General features: G+C 42.4%; 1 protein-coding gene across 2 annotated transcripts in view; it reads left to right on the forward strand.

Moving 5' to 3' along the window:
- The window catches only part of pik3cb (phosphatidylinositol-4,5-bisphosphate 3-kinase, catalytic subunit beta), a 66400-nt gene that overhangs the window by 25592 nt on the left and 18351 nt on the right, over positions 1-22457 (forward strand). For both annotated transcript variants that reach the window (XM_011483050.4, XM_078929358.1), the window contains 11 exons: positions 5057-5252; positions 7307-7535; positions 10917-11146; positions 13088-13267; positions 15147-15314; positions 18377-18466; positions 18603-18854; positions 18931-19027; positions 19121-19251; positions 19538-19588; positions 20260-20448. In XM_011483050.4, coding sequence (XP_011481352.1) covers positions 5094-5252; positions 7307-7535; positions 10917-11146; positions 13088-13267; positions 15147-15314; positions 18377-18466; positions 18603-18854; positions 18931-19027; positions 19121-19251; positions 19538-19588; positions 20260-20448 — 1776 coding nt within the window. In that variant the 5' untranslated portion in view covers positions 5057-5093. The remainder of the gene's footprint in view (positions 1-5056; positions 5253-7306; positions 7536-10916; positions 11147-13087; positions 13268-15146; positions 15315-18376; positions 18467-18602; positions 18855-18930; positions 19028-19120; positions 19252-19537; positions 19589-20259; positions 20449-22457) is intronic.

A 22457-nucleotide genomic window follows, 5' to 3' on the forward strand; every position in this document is an offset into this window, starting at 1 on the left:
GTGCTTCCTGTTGAATAAATGGGTGTGTGCCGCGTCTCGTAGGAGGTGTTTGGGTCGCTGCCCGGAAGTGGTTTGTTACTGTAGAAGAGCCTTACAAGTGCAAGCACACTCCCAGTCATTCATCAGTCCACACCAGAGTGTAATGCTGCAAAGATAGTGGAATTTGTGTTTCTCCGTGGTTTGGGGTTCTGAGTAGATTTTTCCCCTTTACAGTGAGTCATTATTTCTTGGCACTTCGGTGCTGATTTGACAAAAGAGCCTCTTGGAGTCTGTGAAGCAGTGTCACCGTCAACTGATGGTGCAACACGGCAAAAGAAATGCATTTTGGAGGAAAAATCTTTAAAAAAAAACAGTCCCTTTTTGAGCCATTGCTCATGTTTCATAATTGTTGACTGTGCTAAAGTTAAAGTGACCTGGTGATAAATTCAAGTTTATTGTCCACAGACACCACCTACGTCTATCCTATATGGCTGACTCACATCCACACACTCGAGCCACTCAGACTTTAAATACACACCTATATGCCTACACACACACACAGACTCATACACAAAGATATTTATAGAGTTAACAATGATCCTTTTTTAAGCACAAAGCAGGGCTCGACATAGCCATTTGTCCGCTGGCCCGGTCCTGTTTTTCGAGCAGTGCGGACCACAAGACTTTACTTTTCACTTGTCCGCTCGGGCCACTAAAATATCTAACGGTTTATATATTCTTCACCTTTTTCAATAAAGTAAATTTTGCGAAAACGTGTAGATTTACCTCGTCTTCATAATTTAGTTTTTCTGCTAGTCCTGTGTTCAGACTTCAAGGGTTTCTATGGGAAACCTTTGATCACTTCTCCTTCTCTCCCGCCTGCGCGCGCTCGGCTTTCACTGCCGAGCACCACGCGGCACGCGCTCACCACTTTTTTTTTTCAAACTTTATTGAATGTAACAATTCAATACAAAACAATGTTAAACAGCAACAACGAAGGCACAAGCCAGTGGGTTATTATTACATTTGATTATAAATCCGACACCGTCACTGAAGAGAGACTGAAGCATGTCAGAGATGTGGAAGACATGGCAGGAATAGATAGGAATATGTTGGATGGAGTAGTGGGTATAATTAGTAGTATGGACAGCAAGATATTTAATGAATGCATTGAAGATGAAACTGTATGCACTAAGCTTTAAGCTGAATGTCAAAGAATCAAAGGCAACTCCAAATACCTGAATCTCAGACTCAAATGCAGTAGAATGTTAAACTACTTAATTTTGTTTTTCTTTACACTGTAAGCAGTAAGTATTTCTAGTTAGCTGAATGATCTCAGTTAGACCTGCACAATATGAGGAAAACTCGCGATATGCGATATCAGAGATTAAAATTGCGATAACGATATAATTTGCGGTATATAAACAAACAGCAAAATAACCAAATAACCATTCCCAGTTTAAAAATTATACTCCAAATGACCCACGTTGACATAGGTTACAAACATCTAACATAATAGGGCTCCATCTGATTGGTCACTAATGTGAAGGCGTCCATCCGATTGGTCAAATGCATTAAGGGATTTATTTGATTCGTTAAATGGTTCAAGCTGCCATTAGATTGTTTTAACACATTTAAGGTTTATGATTTATTGCGATATTTGCCGTTAGAAGCAGCATGAAAACTTCTGAACTAGTGTTACCTACTACACTGCAGTGCTCTCTTCAAAACATCTGAAACAGACTAGAGCAGATTTAAGTTTGATATGGTCTATTTTCAGTCATTGAAAAGTGTAGAAATAAGTGATGTCACCAGAATGCACCAAATTGCACCATATTAAAAGTTTCCGGGGGGGCAGGCCCCCGGACCCCCCTAAAGTTGCAAGCACCTGCGGAGCGGCGGGTCCCGCTATGCGCGGTGTCGGGCCAGTAACTTTCAGGCAGGGCCAGTAAGTTTCAAAAACTACTGGCCCTGTGGGCCAGTGCAAATTTCTGGGCTATGTCAACCCCTGCAAAGAGAAGGAGCCCAATGAACAGAATTTGACCAACTACAAGTATTGTGTGTTCTGATGGAAGGGCTGTTTGCGTCTTCCTGTGAAAAAGTATTCTGCTCCCAGCATGCAATGCTCCACTTGTTCTTGACGTGATGTCTTGTTGCACATTTAATTATTTCTGAATGAATCTTCAGGTGAAAGGCTTCATAATTCTGCTGTATTTCCTGAGTGCTCTAGCATTGACCCTTGTTACCTCGCATTTTGGAAGCAGTGATTTTCTTTTTTGACACAGTGGGTAACTGACAAACCAAAACAAGATTTGTGGTGGTGTTACTGAAAGGCTAAACTAAGGGCATGATCGGAAGGATGCCACCCCTGGACTCACTAGGGGGTGTACTGAATGCCCCTTTTGACGTAACAGTGACGTAAAAAACTGATCTGTTCTAATACCCACTCCCTTATTTGCTTTATAAACAACTTCGGCTTTTATAAAAATGCTACGTTGTCATGTACTTAATTCGATCCAACAGTTAAAAATGTAAGTGAAGGTGTAATAAAAAATATGATCTTTCTTTGTACATTTTTCTATCACAACAGTTTTAGGAACTTTCACTGTCACTTTTTTTAGTACTGTTTCCTGCTTTCTGAATAGAAGCGACTTCAGTGTCGCACCAAGTTATCTGGCTGGTTCGTTTAGATAGATGGCTAAATAGTTAACTTGTGTACCTATGTAGTCATACCCACACAAACACCCACGCTGTCTTTCCAGTAGTGGAAAGGCTGACTGCAGCAGTCTCAGTGTTGCATTGATCTGTCATTTCAGAGGGCAGTTCTGTGTGGAGGGGGTTCGTCTCTGGATCCTCTTTGTGAATCTTATTTTTAGCCCAGTAAACAGGAAAATGTGTCACAGGACCCTTAATCACCAGGCATAACATTTTTCACACACACAGCATTTGTTTAAACTTGTATTTTTTTTTTTTTTTTATCTGACACACAAACTCACACAGAGGAGCGGACACACTCTGTCTATTGTGAGCAGCATCACAGGCCTCTTACTGTCAAACAGAGACGGCTTTAGAAAGAGAGTGCTGAGTAACACCAGTGTTACTGTGAAATGCATTTGGGCATGAAAGCCATCACAACATGCCGCTGGTTTAGAGGAAGCAAAGATCCGCTTTGGCGGAGGTTTTGCTTCATTGAACACTGTGTGTCCAGGGTTGTGACTCTGGTTTCATTCTGTCATTTTAAGTGTTCAGTCACTAAAGTAAAGCAGGTTTGTTTCTCCATCTGTGCTTCGCCGTTTTGTCACACACCCCTTGACCAGAGCTTTTGGAGATAGTTAATCAAAAAGAGAGGTGAAAGAGTGACTGAAGTTTCCAACCGCAGCTGGATTTTGTTTTGTGTGTGTCTTGGTTAGTGAAAAGGATGCTTATTATCCAAGAAATCTTGGAAAAAATGTTTCAGTTTTGCTTTGACTTGAAGTTGAATGTGTAAACAAACCCAATCTCCAAATCTTCCCTGTGTGCTTTGAAAACAGACCAAGCACATGGAAGTGGGGTCACATTTCTGGAATGGTCTTTGGAGGATGCATAGAGGGTCTTCTGAGTTGCGCCCTCTTTCTTTTGTCGGACGTTTTCACACTGGACACGTCCCTTTAGGCTGTTGTGTTTGTTGTCACATGAAACGATCTTCTTGGTTTCTCCCTGAACTGGCTGTCCTGTTTTTATACCTCTAATCATGCAGCTGAAACCTGACCCAGCAGAAGACCTCTGGCTGTCTGCCACCACATCCTTAATAACCCTGCTCACCTGTTTGTGTACCGTCCAAATGCTTGTGCACGCACACGCTGGTGTGCTACAGAGAGGGTGCTGACATCACAGCCAGCGTTAGACGCCGTCTGATTAAAATGTCCCTCTCAAAAACTCTGTCATTAGTGAAATGGCTTTGTGTGCACGGGCGTGCAAGCACATGCTCGTCCTCCCCTGGTGACGGCGGTGTCAGTGTTTCAGACAGATGTGGCCTCAGGTTGGCTCATGTTTTTACTGTGCACCTCTGTTTCTTAACAAGTTTGCAGTCGTCTGCTCCTTGGCTGTTTCTAACCTGCTGTACAGACATTTACAACGACATGTGCAGTAATGGCCAAGTCTCCTGGAGCAGGAAGTTCTAACAACAAAGTATTGTTTAGACGGCAAACAAACACTCTTCCAGCAGTATTTCCATTCACGTGGTTGATGATGCTAAGTGGCTGAGATTGTGGTTCCTAATGCACCAGAGAGATCGCCTCGTTCCGCAGCTCATGTGCAGTTTGCTGGAGCACTTAACTTGGAGGGGGAAGCCCATTAGAGGCAATCAGGGTTGTCATTGTTAATGGGCGAAAGGAGCAAAACATGGAAATGGACTTGAGTCCTCTGCTAGAGTAAATGTGCAAGGCCACAGAAGGAGCAGGTCATGGGAAAAGCTGCAGGTGGAAGTGCTGAGAAGTTGCAGCTGTGGTTGAGATAGAGGCCTCACATGGAAAGCAAACTGCGGGGAGGTTTGCCCTGGCAGCTGGGAAGTCGCACATTGTTTTGGAAAGGAAACAATTAGCTTGCAGTGTCCGTATGCGTGTTCACAGACAAGCATGTATGTCTTTGAACTGCATGATATACAAAGCTCTCTCTAAAGCGTAGTTTGGCATTAGGAATGGACTGATGCTAACTGCTTCTTCAGGGAACAATTGGAAGAAACACTGAGGACAAAGTAAAGACAAACCAGATTATTATATAATGTGCTGTGCCAGTCCACCAATTGTGTTTTTACAATGTTATTTTCTATCCTCGGTGACTTGATTGTCAAATTACAAGAAGGCAGCTCAACCTTTTGCTATTTGTTTAGTGGGCACTCCTCTGAACAGCCGCTTCCCACTGGAGTCAGCACATTTAAGCCCTCCTAGGACAGCATGCATACACTTAGAGGTCATATCAGGACATTTGTTGTTCACCTGTACACAAATGAATGCTAAATCCAGCAGATCGCTTCACTTCTGTTCAGCTATTTTGAATGTTCTGCCTTTATTTAAACGCATTTCCTTTCAACATCCCATAGGTCCTTATGGTTGAGTTGGTGTCACGTACACTTCACCATGCCTCCTGCTATGACCGACCTTGTGGACATATGGGCAGCCCACTCGCCGCTGGATGGACAGGCGCCAGTCCATGTCACCATGGACTTTCTGCTGCCCACTGGAATCTACATCCAAATGGAGGTCCCACGAGAGGCCACGATTCAACATATCAAACTAGTGAGTTGACTGAAAAAATACCTGGTATTGTTGTGATGTCTTGTGTTTTAATAAGAAACGTTCCATTCTTGTAGGTTTGCTGCATTTCTAGATGACTTATACTCTAATTTCCTTGAAGCAGAACACAGCTGATCAAGGTAGTCAGCATAAAGTAGGGAAGGTATTTTTAGAGGAACCAGTACTACTGAGGCCACTGAGGAGTGATGTTTGACACAACAAAGTGAAGTACGGACCATGCTGTTGGTCCTACAGTCACTAAAGGCTGCCGGGCGCACAGACAGTTGGTCAGTCTGTCAGACGTGACAGCATGCCTGTTTTTGCAGACCGTACTGCGGTGGACCTGTTTGTTTCTCAGCGGCTGCACTTGTCAGCCAGGCTCTAGCACATAACATCATTCTTGGTGTTAAAAAAAATCCCCTGGGCTCAAAATGTGTTTTGATGAGCTTATTTCCTGACACTTTTCTGTTTCACCTAAACTGACTTGAACCTTTTTTCCCTGTCTTTGGAAAATCAAGGTTTCAGATGTAATTAAAGTAATTTAAAGTTGAGGGGTCTAAAAGTACACATCTATACGTAAAATAGGAATCTAAGCACTTCTTTTAGTTGATGCATTTTAAATTCAGATAACAGTTGGATTTCATTTCTGATTTGCTGGTTAAACTTTTTTTTATCAATCTATTCAAAAGAATGTCCTAGATTTATGTTGTCTTAATAGAGTTAATTGTTTGAAATCCTTCTGCTTATTGGAAATCTTGAATTGATCCTTGATGACTACCTTAATATTAAAACTGTCTCACTGATTCTCCTTGTGATCTTTAGTTAATCCACTACTGTTTCTAGCCAAACATGTCATGTCAGACATTAGTATACAGAAAACATTCTGTTTCCTTTTTTAATGCCCTACCCCCTTAAATGACGACACGTGTGAGATCTTCTTCCATGAATTCAAAAATCTGTTCCTGTTCTTTCACATTTGAAAAGGTCTTGATGGGAGTTTCAGTTAAGCTAGAGGTTCAAAGTTTATTTGATCGTAGATAAAGAAGTTAAACTCTGAAAGCCTGCCGAGGTAAAGCAGTCGTGACTCCAGGTGGACTTGATCACTTCCTAGTCGTCATTAATTCATTCATGATTCAAACTTTCACGCCTTTTTAACCTGTCCAAAGAGTTAATCCTCTATTTTTTTTTTCCAGAAATGAGATATTAGGGCTGGGTAATGAAATGATGTTATTGCCACGTGAGAAGATTTATTTTGGGGAACATCAGATTTTTATTTTTCAGCCCTCTGCTTTCTTGGGCTTCCATTGTTTTGGTCAGCTTGTCTATTTCTCGCAAAGCGCAGACGTTAAAATAGCAGCGGGCTTGTTCCCACAAGAATAGTTTTTTTAGTTCTATGGAATTGGTTCTGTTTGGTTACTTGAGTCTTAGAACAACAAATCGCACACCGCAGTTTGAAGGCTGTCACTAGCTAAAGTGGGAGTAGGAAAAATTGGTTTCAACAACAGAGGCGTTCGGCCAAGTGGGAGAAGAGCTCACTAAACAGCTGCCACTTTTTTGTGTGAAATATATTCCATCATTTGTTATTTTAGATAAAGAAAGTACAGGGAGGGAGAAAAACTCTATTAAAATCAGCCAACAAAGTTGGTTCTGTTAAATTGTATTTTCCTGGCCCAGCTGTATGGGATCTACATGAAATCACAAGTGTTCACAAATCCTACTGTGGGACAACCGGGACTCGAGTCAGCCCAACACCGACTGAACCTGCTGTTGAGGTTCTGATTGTCCAGGCTTTGTTCAGGGATTCAGTCACTAAACATGCAGCTTGTGTCGTCAGTCACAACATGTTCTTCTACAGCTGAATCCCTTTAGAAGTGTTTGCTGATGTCCTTTGGGCGTTTGCAAAAGTATTCGTTAATAAAACAAGGACATCAAATACAAGCAAGGACATCTACCCTGTAATCTAGCTCCACGTGTTAAATCTTCTCTGTGAGACATCATAAAGGCTTTTTAAGGTTATCACATAGGTTAAGTGACATTTTTCTTCTGATCCCATCAAGCTCTTATGGAAGCAGGCCAAGTCATTCCCTCTATCTTCATTCCTCGGCGAAATGGAGAGCCACATGTTCGAGTGTGTCAACCAGGCAGCCGTACATGAAGAGCTGGAGGACGAAACCCGCCGACTATGTGACGTTCGGCCTTTTCTGCCGGTCTTTAGGCTGGTGACTCGCAACTGCGGGCGAGCAGAGCGCCTGCTGGATTCCAAAATTGGAGTAATCATTGGAAAGGGTAAGAATACATACCAGTTATGGGAGATGCATGTCTTTTGTTTTTTCCAGGGGACCTTTTCCTGACACACAGTGAAAGTCCAACACTCCCTTTTCACATAACTATTTAAAGGTACTGTCATAGCAAGCAGCTGAAGATCCATCCAATTCACCTGTCTACACCTGCAGCTTTAAGCTAAAGAGGAGCTGAAATGGAAGGATGTAGGTACTGGGTTGGGGAACATCTAAGAGCTGGAGTTTGCTCTGGAAAGGAGAAGAATGAAGGTCAAGACAGGGTATCTGTGTGCAAATGAGAAGAACTCAAGTGGATCAATGAGGCTAAGAAGGACTTGGGGTCAACCGTTCAGAGCAACAGGACGAGTGGAAAAGATTTAAAGAGACATTTGGAAGCAGGTTGGAAAGGGTGGAGGAAAGTTTCAGGTGTGATGTATGATAGAAGTGTCACCAAGAATGAAAGGAAATGTGGAGAAGACTGTGGTGAGAGCAGCCATGTTGTCGGTTTAGGCTCCAAGAAACCAAAGGCAAAGCTGGAGGTAGCAGAGAGGAAGATGTTGAAGGTGAGACAAAGACGGAAAGGATCAGGAATGAGTACATCAGGAACAGGTTATGTTGGATATTTTGGAGATATATGCAGGGAAGTAGATTGAGATGGTTTGGACATGTTGAGAGGAAGGACAGTGATTTTGATGATAAAAGGTGGCTGAGGGTGGAGCTACCAGCTAATCATATAGGAAGCCCGTGGACATAAGGGTGGCTGGTGTGAGCAGCGAGGATCCAGGGTGCAGGATCAGATGGAGGCAGGTGATCTGCTGTGGAGCAGCCAAAAGAAGAATTGAAGTACAATATTCACACACGCTATGCAAAACCATGCCAACTGTGCAATCTAAACTAAAAAAGAATGTCCCATTTGGAAGTTACAGTTTGTGAGGTTTCAATCTCCAGACTCTAAAACAGGGGTGCCCACACTTTGGAGATGACGAGCTCCGTGTTGCAAGACGATCCATAGCTTATTTATTGTAACTAAAACATATCAGTAATCATTATTACATTATTGTCATTATTCTTTTAAAAGTTTGGATTGATCAATTAAATTGTTAGTACGATCAAGAAAGCCGGCTTTAGGTACAATTCTGATAAAAAGAATGGTAATATTCTATTTCTGCTTTTTCCAGAGGACCATTTTGTTAATTTACTTTTACAGCCAAAATCTAACTAACAGGATTCAAATTCCTTCTTTTAAATGACATAAGTTGTGTTTTTTGGTGTTTTTAACATGTTCTTGTAGCTTTTTTTGCATGATGGCGGACGTAGAAAAAATAATTCCTTTGTCTTTGTTTTTCTGGTCTGAGCTGGAATCTGGATCAGAACTGGACGGATGGACAGATCTGATACTGCTGCCATTTTATTTTGCTACGCTAATGTTAACTTGGGTTGTGAGGGGCTGTAAGCTAGCAGGACAGTGTAAACAAAGGAATGATGGAGTTTTAACGAAGGCTTAACTCCACACCAACTGTGTCTCCCCCCCCCCCCCACAACTAATGAACTGCTGCCGCTCTGCAGAAACTATGTCCTAGAAAATGACACAGGCTTTTTGATTTTGGTTAAGAACTGCATAATCATTAAAAGACCACTGTGAACACTTTGAAAATAGACACAAATATAGTTGGTGTGGGACTTTAAGTGCTAATGAAAATGTAAACAAAGGTGGATTTTCCTTTTTTTTCCTGCACAAAATATCAAAGCAGGCAAAATGCAAGTTGATCTGCTGTAAACAAACCTGGTGACAATGTCAGGAATGATCCCCTGTTCTGCATCGCATGAATGAGGTTCACAAAGACACAAAATCAGTGTTAATTTGATTTTATGCTCAGATGCCCAAACTGGGAGAAATAATAAATGTAAATATTTATAAACAGCTTTTTGAATATCTAATAGTCCTACATAAGTATTTCTTAAAAGTGCTCAGCTTTTGAAAAACAAGCTAAGTAACCCAACTTCAAATTCATTACAGTTCAGAGTAGTAGCATAAATGTTTGGCTGCACTTTGTAAGCCTCTTGTTGTCCGCGGCAGTAAAGAACTCTCTGGCTCCACATATTATGACCCTTGACTGTGTATGAGAAAGTGAGTGTGACGTCACTCATGACAACGGCTCCAACAAAGGGAAGTCCATGGAGTTTTTGTGATGCAGATGCCGCCATGTTGGAACCAGACGACGTCAGTAAGCGGTGATTGTGGACGTTTCTATTGGAACCACTCTAACCAATCAGAAGTGAGCTTGTTGGAAGTCTACACCCCCACCACTTGAATGCAGGCTTGGAAGAATCTGTCAATCAAACATTTCAAATGTTTGACGTGAGACCACATGCTTTTATTGAGGCATCCGATTGGCCAGTTTGTTACTTGAATGACTTGCAGTGAAGACAAAAATATCCCAAAGATTAGGATTAGCACGAAAAAGATATCAAGATTGGTTCTTCAGACCAATAGAATGACTGACAGCTGTTCATTTCTCTATAAAAGTCTGTGGGGTTTTGGCTTCTTGGAGCCAGCAGGTACTTCCTGTTTGGAATGCGAGGGGGAGGGGTCACTCAGTCCACTTCTCATATCCAATCACTGATCAGGACTCGGCCTCATGGGCAGCTAGCTTGTTCGTAGTCGATGCAGAGACGTGGTTGTCAGCACCAGCAGCTCCTGACATAACATTCATCACCATTCTTCTGTATAATTCCTACTGTGGGTTTGGAGCGTTCCAGGAGCAGAGAGGATTAATCCAGATTGAATGAAAGCGGTTGGAGTTGGTCAACTCAACTGACTTAATAGTAACCTGCCCACTAAGAAGCTGGACTTTGATTCGGTAATTCAGGCATTAGACAACAAGTTTGTGGTTGCTGCAAATATCTGCAGAAGGGCACACAGAGGCAGATGTTCACATTCAAACAAACTTCCTCCATCGCTGGCTCCACTGGGGTTCAACATAATCTCTTAAAGGCTTTTTTCAGAGTAAATTGGAGCCCTGCAGGCATGGGTTGACAGCCGTTCATGCAGCACTCTTACCTCGTGCAGTGCACGGAAACAAAAGCGTGCACTCACACGGCTTCCCCTCCAGATATTCAGTCACAAGAGTTGGCCTGCACATTTACAGTGTGCGCTGACCACAGGCGGCCTTCTCTTATGCCCTGGGTCATATGAATGTCAAGACTGCAAATGTCAGAATGTTTTCATTGCCAAGGGGCGCATTATGCAGCAACACTTTCAAAACAAATACCAGGAGTCCAGCTCAGCTGGGAACACATCAGAGCGCTCAGACAGCGCCTCATTCAGTGTCTGTGCGAGGGGCTTTGCTTCCGTGTGATTCTTCTGCCCTTCACTCGCTGTCTCCAGGTCTCCACGAACTAGATGGCATCAATGACCAGGAAGTGAAAGACTTTCGCAGTAAAATGCAGCGTCTGAGTGAGGAGAGGATGCAGCGTGTGCAGATGATGTCCTTCACGGAGTGGCTGCAGGCCTGCTTTTCCCCACAGCTGGAGCCCAGTGCCGGGACGGCCATCGCAGACGGAGCCAACGACTGGCCTGCAGACCTGAAAGTCATTATTCACTTTGACCAGTCCCAGGTGAGAGTCTGGAACCCATTGTTAGACGTGCTGTAGTACACATTCCTAAGAGAGCTGATGTGCGTGGAGAAGACGCCGCTGCTGTTCGGTGCCACAGGTGACGTTTTCCTGTTGTGGTTTTGCTCTGATTCTAATTCTTGAATTCAAATCTTTTATCATACAAGACTGTTAGAATTGATATTGATTTTAATGGCAAATAGTCAAAAGTTGGTGTATAACTTGGAAGCATTTCTATCCCAGCTGTTACAGGCAGAGTATTGCAGAGCACATAGTGCACCCTTTCACCCAAAGTCCAAAAGTCAGCTGTGAAACATCTGGTCTTTGCGTCTTTTAGCGCCATCTTATGACATTTCGTTACTTTGAAAAGCAGCTATCGTTTACTTCTGCCACAGGACTCTCTTTCTGGGTAATACACACGAGCAAAAGGTGCTTCAACCGGATTCAAACCCATTATTTCTCCACAACACAAACCTCCAAAAATCCAGTGAATTAAAAAGTTCATTGACTTTAGCTGAATGTTCAGTTGATTCATGTTATACAGCAGCTGTTGTGCTGTAATACTTTCCTGTCTTTACTATTTTGTACACTAGAACCAAAGCAATTATAAAATGAAAGTGTTTAAATTGTGTATTAGTGGAACCCCTCATTGGAACCACACCTGACACTGACACAGCGTTGGATTAGAACACACACAGGTTCTGTTTGGGGACATTTCTTTTATTATTTACCTTGTACTAATACTGGTTACTCGTGTGACTTCTGTTATTCCACAGAGTTTCAGTTCAAGTTTTTACTAAGTAATCTGTTACTTTTTGCGGCACATTGTTCTATCTCCTCCAAAACAAAATCCATCCGTGATACTAAAAGACCCACTTTATTAAAAATTGTGTTTTTAAACTGTTCTTGTGGCATTTTTCTGATGATTGAGGACATACATGTAGAAAATTCAACTTTAGGATGATTTCATTTCTTTTTTCCCCGTCATGCGGCCTAATCCGTCAGGGTCGCCACAGCGAATCAGCTTTCTCTGATTCGCACTGGTGGATTTTGGCAGAGGCGACCCAAACAACTGTTTGTTTCTATGCGTCTTATTGCCACTCTTGGTAATTGATTTTGGACAATAACAATAAAACAGATGGTCTTGTCCCTCTAGACTCTCGTATATCAGCTTCGATCACGTTCTTACACAAAGCGGCCATCTGCGCCGGTGCTCTCAGGTGGACATCGGCAGGAAGTCTTATTTGGGAGGTCAAACATGATAAGCTGCATTACTGTCAGGAAGTGGGTTGCAGGGCTTTATTTAATTAAAAAGAGCTATGGCAACGACGCGTTGTAAAACGTCATTGTTATGACGATGAATCTTGTTGAATTTAAAGATGAAAAACTGAGATGTGTTCCAAAAAAGCTGCATCCATGTTTGTGCTGTAAAGTCAGTTCCACCTTGATGTCACCATGCCTGTGCTTTGGCAATAATTAATGAATGACATTTCTATCAAACCTGCAGGAAATTATAATTGCATCGCTTGTATGAGGTCGCAGCTGGATTATTAATAAGCTGTCAAAAGCAAACTGTGGGAATGACACAGAACACAGTGTGAAGGGTTTATGAACAGCTCTTCAGGCAGTTACACTTAACACTACTGTCCACATTTGCATAGCTTTAAATGTTGCTGTTTGTTGTCTGTGGACTCTTAGCTCCAACAGGAACTTTCATGAGCAGCCAGTAAACTTGTCTTGTTTTTTTTAACTTATTTTTCTTCAACATAAATCAATTAATCTGTCGTAGAGAAATAAACGGCTTTGCGCCGTCAGGCGGCTCTTTACGTTTGTAATGAGTTGCATACCGTTGCAAAGCCACCTTTTCTCTCCGCGTCACCAGCAACCGTGTTAAAGGGTTAATTATTCCCAGAATAAAGGCTGGTTTTCATTCTTGCCTTGCAGGATTCCACCAGTCTGAAGGTCCCGTCATCTTGCACCCCGTCCGTGTTGATCGAGATCGCTTTGAAAAAGTGGCAGACCACTCATGCACCCGAAGAAGAGACGAACAAAGACAAGCACATCCTGAGAGTTAGCCAGTGCCTGGACTTCCTCTGTGGAGACCACCCCTTAATCCAATATAAGGTCAGTGGTGACCTGTGGACCTGGACCAGGCGTCCGTCACAGCTCGACAGGACTTATGCTTAAAAAGCTAATTGAAGAACTGTCAAGTTGTTTTGTTGTGTTGTTACATACTGACATAAGAAACGCAGCACATTCTCTGTACAGACTCATCCCATAACCCCCAAAGTCACTGACTGTCTTTATAGTTGATGTGATGCCATCAGTGGAGCTGTGTTCAGGAATGGATGGTCCTCCCATCCGTTTTCCAAACCCACTGAATCCCTTTTTGGGATCAGGGGCTGCTGGAGCCTATCCCAGCTGCTGCTAGGCAAAGACAGGGGACACCCTGGACATGTCGCCGGCCTGTCGAACACACACCTACCAACAATTCAAAATCATCAATTAACCTATGAAGCATATGTTTGGGATGCACCTGGTGTGCCTGGAAAAATCCTACGAAACATGTAAACTCCACACAGACAGGCCCAACTGGGATTTGAACCTGTGAGGTATTGGTGCTAACCACTACACGATTGTGCAGCCCCACTGCTAAAGAGTATGATGCTTGCTCTTTTAAATATTCTAATCATTTTATATTCCTAAAGTGATCTGAAAACTTAAGGTAAATGATTGGTTGACCTCGTCATCACAAAATGGAGTTGGAATCTGCTCTCTGCAGGGGTTAACCTTCCTGGATTGAATGGTACATTCCAAATGAGGGAAATATGGCATGAAGGGGGTAACAGGACTGGCAGTTAGACCTGAGACTGAGCTGAAGGAGCAGAATTGTTCTGCTTCTGGGATGCTAGCACAGTGACGTCCAGTAGGATTCAGGATCAACGTCCCATGAGACTCAAAGGGATCTCCCATTGGTTTGAGTCAAACTTGCACTTTAAAACAGTTATTTAAAAACAATTATGTGTTCATTTATTGTTTGTGTGTAGGCCTGCACAATGAATCGCAGATTTAACGTCATCGCGATATCAAGCTATGCAATATTGCAGAAGTTGTTGAAAATTGTGACAAATGGTGTAACCTTAAATGTGTTAAAACAATCGTATTGTAGCTTAAAGTATTGAAAGAATCAGATAAATCCCTTTATGCATTTGACCAATCAGCTTGGACCTCTTCACGTTGTTGACCAATCGGATGGAGACCTTTCATGTAGTCGTTGGTCATTTGGCGTATAAGTTAAGTTATGTTGACTCTTATTTAAATAAAACTGTTGCAGTGAAATGGAACGGATTTTAGTTTGTTTGCTATTTGTTCATGAATTGCAAGTTATATTATTGCAATGTTGATCACTAATTTGACAAAGTGCGAGTTTCCCTCAGTTCGTGCAGCCCTAGTACCATATCATTAACCTTTCCTGTAGACTTTGAACATGCGGAACAGTAGAGGACAAAATATTCTTATGCAATCTGTTCCTTCTACACAAGCACAAAACAACAAGAACAATAATAGCAACGATCAATAATAATGACATCTGTCCAAATGCTCTCTGCCATCCATCCCTACTGTGAGTGTCTCACTTATGTGAAGTCGTCCTGTTTAATCTCCCTGGTTTTTATTGTGTAATACGGTCTTTTAAAAAAAAATGTATTTAATTGCATCATTGGGATTTTAGGACGTTACAAAATGAGATGAAGTTGCTGAGAACTGTATTGTTTGCTCTTGCACAAAAAATTAGTTCACTGGAATCAAAAGTTATTTTCCATTTTAAGTTCATCAAGTTAGTAAGTACATTTCGGCAACGTTTCATATATCTATAGTATTTTTCTATTTCGTTTTTACATTGTTTTCTATTTACGTAGCTTTTAGCTCCATTTTTAATTCATTTTGCTGTCAATAGAAGAAAAATGGTTGAAGTGTTTGATGCTTTAACACGTTTTGTGTACAGTACATCCGCTCATGCCTTCAAGCCAAGGAGTCCCCCCACCTCACCCTGGTCCACATCAACGCAGTGAAGACCATATTCGACAAGGAAAACGCCGCCATTGGGGCAGTGGTCAGCCGCAAGTCCTCCAACCCTCCTTTACCTTTGCCTCCCAAGAAACGGGCTCCCACGGTGAGTCCGGAAAATCAGGATCAAATATAAAGTGATGCTCCACAGGGATAATGTACGTCTATAAAAGAAGTTCCGGTCACATAGCTTAAATGTTCTGTATCACTGCTCTGGCTACTTTAAAACAAACTTTATCTTCATCTTCTGGACAAAACAAGCGGGAAGAGGTGAACTTTTATTTAACACATCGTGATCATCAGCATAGATATCGCTTTCCTTTGCCGCTGCAGTCGAGGTCGGAGTGGCGCGTTGTCATGGTACCGTGACAACGCGCCACTCCATGTATCAAATAGTCCACTTTTTGTGAAAAAAGCGATCCAAACCGAAAATAACAAGAATAAAGTACTTAAAAAGTAAGTGACCATGGTATAAGCGGGTTAATGACCTTCAAAGTGTACATTATCAGAAATTAACCCACAAGCATGCATGGTAATTTCTGATAATGGATACACTTTGTCAAGCATTACTTAATTCCCACCCAGCAGCCAATCAGAATCGAGCATTCACCTGGACCCTGATGTGAAATACTTCTCACATCCTTGTCGTAATAAATATCTTATCTTCCTTTTTGATATACTTCTGTTTTTTTTAAACTCTTGTAAACACAGATGTTCCAGAATAATCCTTTTCCTGTTCAGTGTAAGCTATTTTATGACTTTATAAAATACTCTCCCAATATTGAACCTGAAAATTCATTTCAGCCGCTGTTTACTCTGATTGTTCCACTGCCATGGCAAAGCTTCCCTGCTTGGCTTCATCTACCTGTGTAGAATGGCACAGGTGTGGACGTTTACTAAGTAAACAGGCGCTTGGCATGAGCCACCTGTCTTTTATGAGGCGGCTCTCGGTGTGTCACAGCAGGCCCAGAGAAACCTGACGGCATTTTGCCACATTGTCGGAAAACATTTGCAGCTCTACTGTCCTGTTTCCAGGTGCACGGCACGTCACCGCTCGCTGTAGCATCCACGTTCCTGATGTCAGGCTCTTTTTAATTGGCCCTCATTCATTTCCTCCTCTTCATTCAGGAAATGAAGTCGGCTTTGGAGTGTTGTTTGGAAAGGAGATAAAATGACAGTACTGGCTAAACTTAAACTAAAATGTCGACAGAATCCCTTTTTTTGCTTAATGTCTTTGTGTCACCTGTGCTTTTTTAATTATTTGTTGTTTATTTTGTGACGGACTACTGTGGCATCAGTTTTTTGTGAAGTATCTTCTTACAGGTTTACATTCAAGTGTCACCTGAACAGGTGTTCGTACTGCATTAGCAGGAAGTGAGTTGTGTTTACTTGACAGAACTAGGAGGATGAGCCTAAATAGAATCAGCTGCATCAATGAAGAAGGAAGTAAAAACTTAACTGTTTTTACTCCAGCTTCCTGGTGAGCTCCTAAATGGGACTGTGTGGTAGTTTCCACATTTTCTTTCTCACGGTGGTTAGTAGGGGTGTAGCGGTGCACTAAAATTTCAGTTCGGTTTGGTTCAGAATTTCATAGAGGCTCAGTTTGATACATTTATGGTATTTTTTCGGTACAAAAAGGCAGAAAAAATGACTTACAAAATGCATTTATTGGTTTTACATAACAATAAATAAAATAGACCCGTGTAGGTGATCTGCTATATAAAAGAAGAAAAACTATTAGCTGCCAGGAACCAAAAACTTTGGATAATTAACACTGGCCTGAAAAAAACATTTGAACTTGCACATTTTTTTTTCTTGTAGACCCGATTGTTCCAGTCGGTGATGCCATTTTAAGTTGGTTAACAGATTAAATGTGTTACTTTGGCATACACTATCTTTGTGTAAAAATGTCAACACACAGCGTTCCACTTATCCAACTGTCTTTTCCCTTCATGGATGCTGACAACAAAGCCAAAATGTTCCCCCCACACAGGAGAGCGTATGGAGATGGGGGGTCCTCACCTCTGTCCTTGCGTCTGCATTAGCCATACTGATACTGTTGACATGCTAACTGTCCGTCACCTAAACGCTGTTGAACCTGACCTGCAGTGGCGTTTCTGACCGTAGTGGGATAACGCAGGGCAGATCCTCTCGAGCGCAGACACCAACTCATTGGCAGACACACGCTTCTGCACACACTCATTCCACAACATGGCGTCTCGGCGGGAACTCACGGTTAACATTAGTTCCGCCTCGGCGCAAAGTTAATACTTTGGGGGGGGGCAGCAACAACAACAAGAAAAAATGAAACGGTACAAAAGGGAACTGAACCAAAACCTCCGTACCGAAACGATTCGGTCCAACCACGTGTACCGTTACACCCCTAGTGTTACCTGGAGTGCCTTAAAATAATGTGATCCCTTCTCCAATCATGTTTGTCTCTGCTTCTTCTTCTTCTTCTTCCTTTTTTTATGGAGCCGGGTTGTTGCTTCGTAAGCCGTTTTAACCTCCTCCTCTCAAAAACAACAGATTCTGCTGAAACCATTGCTTGATTCAACAGCTCTGGCCGTGTTCAGGGCCGGGTGTGGCAAACAAAACTGTACTCAGCTTTCCCAAAAGTGGGGTGAATCACAGTTTATTCATGATTTAGTGTGTGTGGGGATCAGGGGGTTTGCGTCATCGCCAAAGGCCATAGGTCACACTTCTAATAAAAAGGATAAACTTGATCAAAGTGCAGTTATGATTTACATGGGACATGTCATTCCTGCAAGGATCTAAACTAAGATGTACAAAAGCAAATGTAAAAATGTCCAACATGGTGACAAAACCTTTTTTACACCACTGTATAGATGAACATGTATCAGTAAAATACCAGATACGCAGCTTTACTTTGGCCTAAGTGCCTTACCCAATAGGAAGTCCAAGCAGGAAGTTTGCTGCTCAGTTGTAGTCCCAGTTTTTAGATGTCATGCGGTTTTGTTTGTTCTGCTGACACTTGCAAAGCCACTTGGTTTGACATCAGGGTGACCTTGCTGACCTCTCTTATTGTTTGCTTGTCTGTGCAGAGAACTGGTGTGTGTGAAGAAGCGTTCAAATGCAGCACATTTTGATAGAAGATGCTGCTAATTTGACTCACTCATTTAGCAACTTTCTCTTTGCTCTCACCAGCAAGTCCAGACGTGTGTGTGGGATGTGTCGAGACCATTTAAGGTAGTACTCGTAAAAGGCAGCACAGTGAATGCAGATGAAAACGCCAAGGTAAATTCCTGTTCTGCCTAGAAAAAGTGAAACGTTTTTCTCCTACAATGTTCTGTCCCTCTACATGAATAACTTCAGAAGAGGTTTGTTCTGGAAATACTGACTGTGTGAAATGTTTGGCTTCCTGCACACCCAGGTCCAGGTGAGGGCGGGTCTTTTTCACGGGACAGAACTGCTCTGTAAGCCCGCCGTGAGCAGCGAGAGCAGCGGGCGCTCCAATCACTCCTTGGAGAACAACACGCTGGAGTTTGAGATCTCGGTCTGCGACCTCCCGCGCATGACTCGCCTCTGCTTTGCTATTTATGCCATTATGGAGAAGGTCAAAAAGAAGTCCTACAAAAACCCTCACATTAACAAGTACCAAACCATCCGCAAGGCAGGAAAGGTGGTGAGTGCCATTGCAGACGGTCAGACTGCTGCTTTGCTGTGTCTCTGTGCTTACTGATGAATGTTGTGTGATCTAGCACTACCCCATTGCTTGGGTCAACACTATGGTGTTTGACTACAAAGGGCAGCTGAAGACTGGAGACATGATCCTGCATTGCTGGTCTTCCTTTCCTGGTAAACACAATCACACAAAATCTTACTTTAATCATTAAACTGAGTCCAAACGGGCTGCAAGCGCACTGCTTTGATGTCGTTTGATGTCCCCAGATGAACTTGAAGAGATGCTGAACCCAATAGGAACTGTTCGGATCAACCCGTACCCTGAGAATGCCACAGCGCTGCACATCCACTTCCCAGATTATGGACCACATCCCATCGTCTTTCCTCCTTTTGACAAGGTAAGGCCGGTGAATCGTTGCCACTCCATCTTTGTTCCAGCCCTGTAAATGTAGGTAAATGTTAACCTCCAGTTAAACTCCAGCATTTTTGTGCACTGACTTGTCAAGGCTCCAGAGGTTTTTCCCGGCTCAGACGATGTGTTTGGGCCCGGACAGTGGAGTGTGTTCATAACGGTGCCTCATTATCGGGGTAGAGTGGGAGGTATCGGTGTGGGATTGTCAGGATTTTCTCCAGTTGCACTTGTTTGGGTCGTGAAGCGCTCACTTGTTCTTTTTCTTTTTGCAGATACTGGAGAAGGCAGCAGAGATTGCTGGATCGAGTGACAGCACACCCATAGTGAGTTTCTGTATTTCATTGTATGGAGTGAGAAGCTTTTTTTTCTAGGTGCATACAAGGACATTCCACAGCACGACTGTCAGATCACACCTATTACTACTTTCCTTGTTTTCACGTTTGACATGGAGATTCTGTAATCAGATAGATGTTTCTGTCTCAACACCCCTCCAAGTCACTGTAGGGTGTGTTACAGCTGGTTATGTAATCCCGCTCCCCATGCAGGGCATGTCTGTACACAGACTTTTATTATGTTTGCTTTACGGATGTGAGACCAGTGATTGCCAACAACTGTTCTGTGGTCCTAATTTGTGCTTTAATGCAGAGCTGCACTGGCTTTTCTCAATAAGTGATTTGCATATACATGTGTAACGTATGTACAAAGGCATAAAGTACTTTGATACACATCGCTCTTCAAGTGGGTTTTTTTGTCTTTTAAAATAGTTTTTTATTATTCATGTCTGCCTGATTTTAGAGACTTCTACGGTGTTTTTTGATATTTTGATTCACATTGACCCCCATATTTGGCGTCTCCTTACTGTAATTGCTGATATTCGTCTTTCTACTCCTTCTTGTGCTCCTATTTCTCCTGAGTTGTCTCCCTCCTTCTATCCCTGCTGCATCAAGCTGTCCAGCCAAACCGACCTTTGCTCTTTCCCTCTCGTTGCTTTTAGGGTCGTGGAGGTAAGAAGTTCCACATAGAACTGAAGGAGATCATGGAGCGCGACCCACTCTCCCAGCTGTGTGAGAACGAGAAGGATTTAATCTGGACACTACGCTTAGACTGTCGGGAGAATTTTCCACAGTCTCTTCCGAAGCTGCTGCTCTCTGTGAAATGGAGCAAACACGAGGACATGGCCCAGGTTAGTCTGGTGATCGACTGCTGCATCTGTGATCCATCCTTTTGAGCAATTAAGGAAAGCCTAAGATTTGCTAATTGACTTCCTTTTCCTTTTTTAAATAAATTTTTACAAGCTTTGACAATGGCCCTCCCTCTATCAATTTGGTATTCTAAGTGATTAATGCCTGATGGACGTGAACAAGACGATGGCTAGAGTTCAAAGGTTGTCTTTTTTAGCTTCCTTTTGAGCATCACTGATCCGTGTTTGGATAGAACCAGGCTTTGTCTGAAGTTACAGGCTGCAGGTTCTCACAGTTTGCCAAAAGGTCTAGCAAAGAGTAGCTCCCTAACCCTCAGCATTGTCTTGAACTGTGGTAAAGGAATGCTGTTGTGAGACCTGGGCTCACTCTTGTGGAAAGGGCAAGGTGCACATTAACCTGGAAGCAGCTTGAAATGAAGGCAGTCTACTTTCACATTAAAACAAAACAGCCATGGTGGGTTTTTTGTTTTTTTTAGACGGGGTTCATTCCAGGCATTTTTAGAAAATGCCGTTTGGGCCTCTCCCACTGTAAGGAGGCGTCAGGGCAGACCTTGGAACACCAAGCAGTACATGAATGATCTGGGTCTCTGCGATGCTTCCCGCTCATGTCACCCAAACACTAAAAGGTTCACTTTCTTCTCCCCAGTTCATCATTCACATTCTCGTTTAGACTATTTATTAGTCAGAACATCTCTTTTAAAAGATATTAAAAGTTCCAGCATTCATCCAATTACTATCAGTGATCATGCACCAGTCTCTGTATATATTTCTAGGGAAATATCCACACCCTCAGGTACAACCTGGAGGTTTAATACATCTCTGTTAAAGGACCAGGGATTTATTCAATTCTTTAAAAAAGAGTGGGCAACCTTCTTACAATTCAACAATACTCCTGATATCTCACCATATCTTCTTTGGGAAACAGCAAAAGCAGTCATTTCTTACTCAACTAATAAAAAATGCAAAGAGAAAGCAGATTTATTAGAACTAGACAATAAAATCAAAACCCTGGAGACTGCTTATGCTGCTTCTGCACAGGAACACATTCTGGGAGATCTGAAAAGATTAAAGCTTCAGTTAAATGACATCATCAATAAACAAACACAATTTCAGATTAACAGACTTCAAGTTGAAAGATTTGAAAACTCCCGTCCTGGGGGGTGGCTGCTTGGGGGAGCGAGTTGGTCCTCTATGGCAGTGTTTTTCAACCAGTGTGCCGCGGCACACTAGTGTGCCGTGGGAGATGGTCAAGTGTGCCGTGGAAAATTGCCCTCATTAACTGATCTAAAAACATTTCCCATCTCCAGGATTTCAGCTCTGTGTTCATCCAAACAGGCCCTGATAAAACACTGAGGAGTTAGGAATATAAAAGATCGTAAAATACTTTTTCTTTGCGTTTATTTTATTTTATTAAAGAAATTTTGATAAGAATGACCGTACCACGATTCAGCTGCAGCTCCGGCTGTATTTGGGAAAAGTCCCGTCCCTTTGACTGTCTCCACCAATCATTCTTGAGGGGCTTAATCACATGTCATCAGTCTGACCAATCAGAAGTGGTTAAAGTCTTCACTTCCTTGTCCCGATTTAGCTCGTAAAGTCGCTCAGTTCTAACAAAAATACCATCTAAAGCTCGTCTTTAGCGGTGTAGCTTTCCACAGAATCCGGTATCAGACCGTGGAACAAGTGAACAAAACAATGAAGCTCCGAAAACCGATCTCCGGCCGTTTTATGCACTACATCTCCCATGATGCATTGGGTTGTGAGAGTGACAGGGCACAAGGAGATCTGTCGTTAGACGTCTTGAAACCAACGAACACACAAACTATTTTTAAATCTTCTAACTTAACTTTTATTGAATCTTTTAGAAAAAAACAGCTGTAGTTTCCAGCTTTTTCTGCAACAATTATCTCAAAAATGCATGTGAGATTGTGGAGGGGCTGTAGATCAATACAGACTGAGTTTATCCTTCTTTTTTTAAATTTTTGGATGCT

Source organism: Oryzias latipes, chromosome 13, assembly GCF_053564925.1.
Source record: "Oryzias latipes strain Hd-rR chromosome 13, Olatipes_Hd-rR_3.1".
In the NCBI taxonomy this organism is placed as follows: Eukaryota; Metazoa; Chordata; class Actinopteri; order Beloniformes; family Adrianichthyidae; genus Oryzias; species Oryzias latipes.